The 4706-nt window shown below is 44.1% G+C and overlaps 1 protein-coding gene across 1 annotated transcript in view; it reads left to right on the top strand.

Moving 5' to 3' along the window:
- The window catches only part of LOC102818493 (F-box/WD repeat-containing protein 10-like), an 81466-nt gene that overhangs the window by 41372 nt on the left and 35388 nt on the right, over positions 1-4706 (top strand). The window contains exons 4-6 of the mRNA XM_006877275.1: positions 2481-2536; positions 2649-2797; positions 3864-4006. Of these exons, the coding sequence (XP_006877337.1) occupies positions 2481-2536; positions 2649-2797; positions 3864-4006 (348 nt within the window). The remainder of the gene's footprint in view (positions 1-2480; positions 2537-2648; positions 2798-3863; positions 4007-4706) is intronic.

Genomic DNA, 4706 nt, shown 5'->3' with positions numbered 1-4706 from the left:
GGGATTGGAACCATGGCAGTGAGATGATATAAGATGGAATGAATGTAAAACTAAAGTTCTCCCATGTAAACTATCATATAATTCACAATAAAACATTCCAAACAAAACAGAGAAACTTTTCTGGCTGTGATCAAAAGGAGATGTGACAATGCAAGAATGTTGCTGACTGTGGAGCTGGAGAAAGGGGGCCATGAGCCCAGGAATGTAGGTGACCTCTAGATACTAGAAAGGACTAGGAAATAAAGTTTCCTTTAAGACCTTCAGAAAGGCACACACTCTTGCTGACACTTTGATTTGAGCCCTCTGAGATCCATGTCAGACTTCTGTAGGATAATAAATGTGTGTTGTTATAATCCACTAAATTTATAGTAATGTGTTTCAGTAGGCATAGAAAACTGGTACATGAATACAAGATTCCAGAGAGCATCCAAGGGAGGATTTCCAGCAGACATATATAGGAATGGAGATACCTGCCTGGGGCTCCAGACAGGTTGACCTTGGTAGTTTTCAATTCAAATGAATGATGGAAGCCACATGTGTGGACGACATCTCCCTAGAACTGCAGGTGGAAAGAGTGAAAACAGTCTAAGTAGACCATTGAATAGAGACTGAAGTGCATTATTGGTTATCAGAGGCAGGTTGGAAAGGGGAAGAGGTAGTCACTGTTGAAGAGGCCCTGAGTTTCTTTAAAGGTGATGAGAACATTTGGAGATGGATAGTGGTTATGACTTAGTTGTCAGCTGCCATTGAGTTGGCCTCAAATCATGGCGATTCCGTGCAAAACTGAACAAAACACCGCATTCATCTGATCTGTTGCAGGTTACATGTTGCATTGATATTTGTAAGGTTTTCATTGACTGATTTTCAGCAGATTGCTAGACCTTTCTTCTTAGTCTGTTTCAGTCTAGAAGCTCCACTGAAATCTCTTCAGACTTAGAGCAACATGCAAGCCTCCCCTGACAGACGAGGTGATTGTTCATGACGGTCACTGACCAAGAATTGTACCTGAAGTCCCTGGGTGGTCCAAATACTTAACAAGCTTGCTGCTAACCAAAGGGTTGATGGTTTAAGTCCACCCAGAGGCCCCTCAGAAGAAAAGTTGAGTGATCCACTTTTAAAAAACCAGCCATTGAAAACCTATTGAGCACAGTGCTACTCTGAAACACATGGATTTGCCATGATTCAGAGACAACAACTTGCACAGTAGAGCAAACGTAATTAATACCATTGAATTGCACACTTTAAAAAGTATACCAGAGGGCTTCAAAAAATTTGTGGACAAATTCCATTATCTTTGAATGCCACTTTTCCATGAACTTTTTGAAGCCCTCTTGTGTGTGTGTATGAGAGAAGATAAGATAAGCAAGAGATTGAAGCCACTGTATGTCAGGGAAAAGTGGAAGAGAAAGATGTGGGAGAGGTATAGTGAAGTGGTGTTACACACTCAAACACACAGACCTGCTTTAGAAATGTGATTTCTTACATCTTCTCTCTCTTTGACGTGAATGAATATCGAATTGCTGCAAATGCTTTAAGGAGTGGAGCAGAAAGGATCAAAACTACCTGGGTGAGGTTTGGTGATGGAAAGGCAGACAAGGCCCTCAAGTCTGCTGGGAGAATCCTCTGGGCCATCAGCAGCTTGGGACTAAAATGAAGCCTTTAGGTCCTTGCCTAGGGCAGAAAATTTAAGGGAGTGCCAAAGGTCTCTGTAATCAAGATTTTAATATTTAAAAATTTTATTTTATCATTTCATTTGATTTTTGGTGAAAATCTAGACAGCAAAACCCAGTCCTGCTCCATAGTTTCTAGACATAATGGTCAGTGATATCGGTTACAGTCGTCATATTGCCACAACATTATAATTTTTCTGTTTTAGTTGTTTCACGTCCTTTCCCATCCAAAAGCAGCCCCCCAACTTTCTCATTTATGCTTTAAAATAGTTGTTGAAATTTTGGTCATAAAGTTTTTGTTTTTTTTTTAACGCAATACTTTATTCTTTTATTAATTTGCTGTTTGATTCAAAGGTGATTTCAAGGGATAGTTTCAGTACAAAGGAGCAACTCAATACCTATCTCAGGGTCTCCTCCTGCCCCAAAACGTCCAGTAAGTTTGGAGTCTTTTAAGAATTTGAAGTTTTATTCCACATTTATCTCCCTTTTTTAAAAAAAAGTCAACTAGTTTCCATGAAATTGGCTTTGACTCGTGGCGACTCTATGTGTGTCAGAGTAGAACTGTGCTTCATGGGGTTGTCTGTGGTTGATGTTTTGTAAACAGAATCACCAGGCCTTTCTTCCAAGGTACCTCTGGGAGAACTTGAACCTGCAACCTTTCAGTTGGCAGCTGAACACTTAACCATTTGCTCTATTCAGGGACTCCTTCTTTCAGGCTTGAGGAAAAGAGTTATTAGAAACAGCTGTTCAGGCCATTGCTGAGTCAGGGTTAGAGCCAGGTCTTGTGCCCTGCTGGCTCTCTCTGGTCAGGAGCTCTGTGCTGCAGGTGGATGAGCTATTGAGGAAGCCCACCCAGGGGAAAGCCTGTTGGGATCTGCCTGGATAGGCTTTGCTAGTCTTGGTTTCCGGGATGGGGAGCCGACTCGGTTGTAATTGTCCCCATTCTCCACTTCTTCCCTTCCTCTCTCTTCTCTTCAGTGTGGGATATAGACACAGGGAAGTGCCTGAAGACAGTCAAACACAAAGACCCCATCTTTGCCACCAGGATCAATGACACCTACATCGTGAGCAGCTGTGAGCGAGGGATGGTCAAGGTGTGGCACGTTGCCACTGCCCAACTGGTAAAGGTGAGAGGGCTGGCTTCAGGAGACTGCTGATCTCTCCCATGGGACTCCTCAGGTCATCCCATAGAAACTAGTTACGGAGTTACAGGAACCAGAAGGAGCAGATGTGAGAACTGAAGTAGAAGACTGCCAAAGGCTTGTGGAGGGTCAGGCAATCATCACCCACCCAACCCACGTCATGAGCCATGTTGTCATAGGACTGGTAGAGCAAAGATGCTGTCTGGGTACAATGTGTGGTCCTGGGGTCAAACCCAAACACACTGCCATCAAGTTGATTCTGACTTAACAGCAACTGAAACTATAAATCTTTACAGAATCAGACATCTCTTTTTTTCTCCCATGAAGCAGCTGGTGGGTTTGAACTGGCAACCTTTCAATGTCTAACCTATGGCATCACCACGGCTCCATTTTAAAGAGCAGCAGAGGTCAAATCTCTTTTTCTCCTCTTGAATATTCCACTCTGGTTCTAGAATGGAGCCTGTGGATGGACAAAGCCTTGCTTTTCTCTCCTTACTCTGATGAGAAGAGTGTACTGGCTGTCTAGAATGTGATGAAATGTTCACACACACACACACAAATGATATAATCTTGTTGCGTTTGCACTCTCTGGTCCTTGCAGGTAGTATTGAGATAGCATTTGTGCCAGGAACACCGGCTCTCACTGAGAAAGCTGCTGACTTAGGTTCTGGACTTTTCCTACCAATCTTGTCACTGTGGTCTAACTAACCAGCAGTTGCCACTGATACAAGGACACCCCAGGTGCCGTTCCAATTCCTGACAAGGGACTGGGGAAGCACAGTTTACTCTCTGCACTATTTGCAGGTGGTCATTTCTGACCTTATCTGGTGCTTCAGGAAGATGAGGCCTGCCCAGGTCAGAGACCCATTCCTCTTTAACTGGAGAGAGATCTCTGATGAGGAGCCTTGGACTCCGCTGGTCTGTGAGCCAAAGTGAATTCAGCTCGGGGAAGTGGCAGGCATGGATCACTAGAGTGTGGATTTGTGGGGCATCTACAGAAGTCTCCAGCTTCGGAGAAAGTGGACTGAAACCCGTGCATTCTTCTTTGTAGACTCTCAGTGGCCACGACGGAGCAGTGAAGTGCCTGTGCTTTGATCAGTGGCACCTTCTCTCAGGAAGTGCTGATGGCCTGGTCATGGCCTGGAGCATGGTGGGAAAGTATGAGAGATGCCTAATGGCCTTCAAGCATCCTAAGTAAGTGCCAGCGAGGACCCAGCTGTCGACTTCAGAGCTTCTGTGCTCCACTCGCTTCTTTCCCTTTCTGCTTCTCACTCATTTCTGCTTTTCTCCTCTTCCACCATTTTTTCCCCCCACACCCTCTCTCCTCAGCCATCTCCTCTCCCACCCTCACTTGTTTCTCTTGAGAAATATAATAGATGTGGCTATTGTGAAGTTATTAAAACTTTACCCTTATGGCACAAGTATAAATTTATATTAATTACCTACCAATGTATAAATACTGGGTGAGGCACCCTAAACAATGCTAATGCAAGTAAGCTGAAAATTAATTGAATTGGTCTTTATCCCATAAATTTGTGTTCATAAAAGCTTAGATTATCCAAGTGCCAAAAGTTAAAAAATAACCAAGGGCTTTAAAAAAGAACTTAGGAAAAAAGAAATTATACTAAAGGGGGGTAGGGAGAAGGTTTAGTTGGTTGCTGGAAAATGGGTGGGGGGTGGGGGGGAAGGGCAGAAGGTGGAGCACAGGGCCAGGATTGGGCTCAGGAGAGCTTGCTTGATGGGGAGGGGGACAATATACAGGGAGGGAGAGGGAAGTGGAGAAAAGGTGCAGATGGGAGAACAATAGGGCATGTTTAGATGGACCAAGTGGGACAGAGATAAAGGATGATGTGTGCACAGCCTTGGAGCTCCAGGGCTCTGAGATACAGGGATT

Source organism: Chrysochloris asiatica, unplaced genomic scaffold (assembly GCF_000296735.1).
Source record: "Chrysochloris asiatica unplaced genomic scaffold, ChrAsi1.0 scaffold00452, whole genome shotgun sequence".
NCBI lineage: Eukaryota > Metazoa > Chordata > Mammalia > Afrosoricida > Chrysochloridae > Chrysochloris > Chrysochloris asiatica.
The sequence above is the reverse complement of the archived record's forward strand: the minus strand, read 5'-3'. Positions and strand labels throughout refer to the sequence as shown.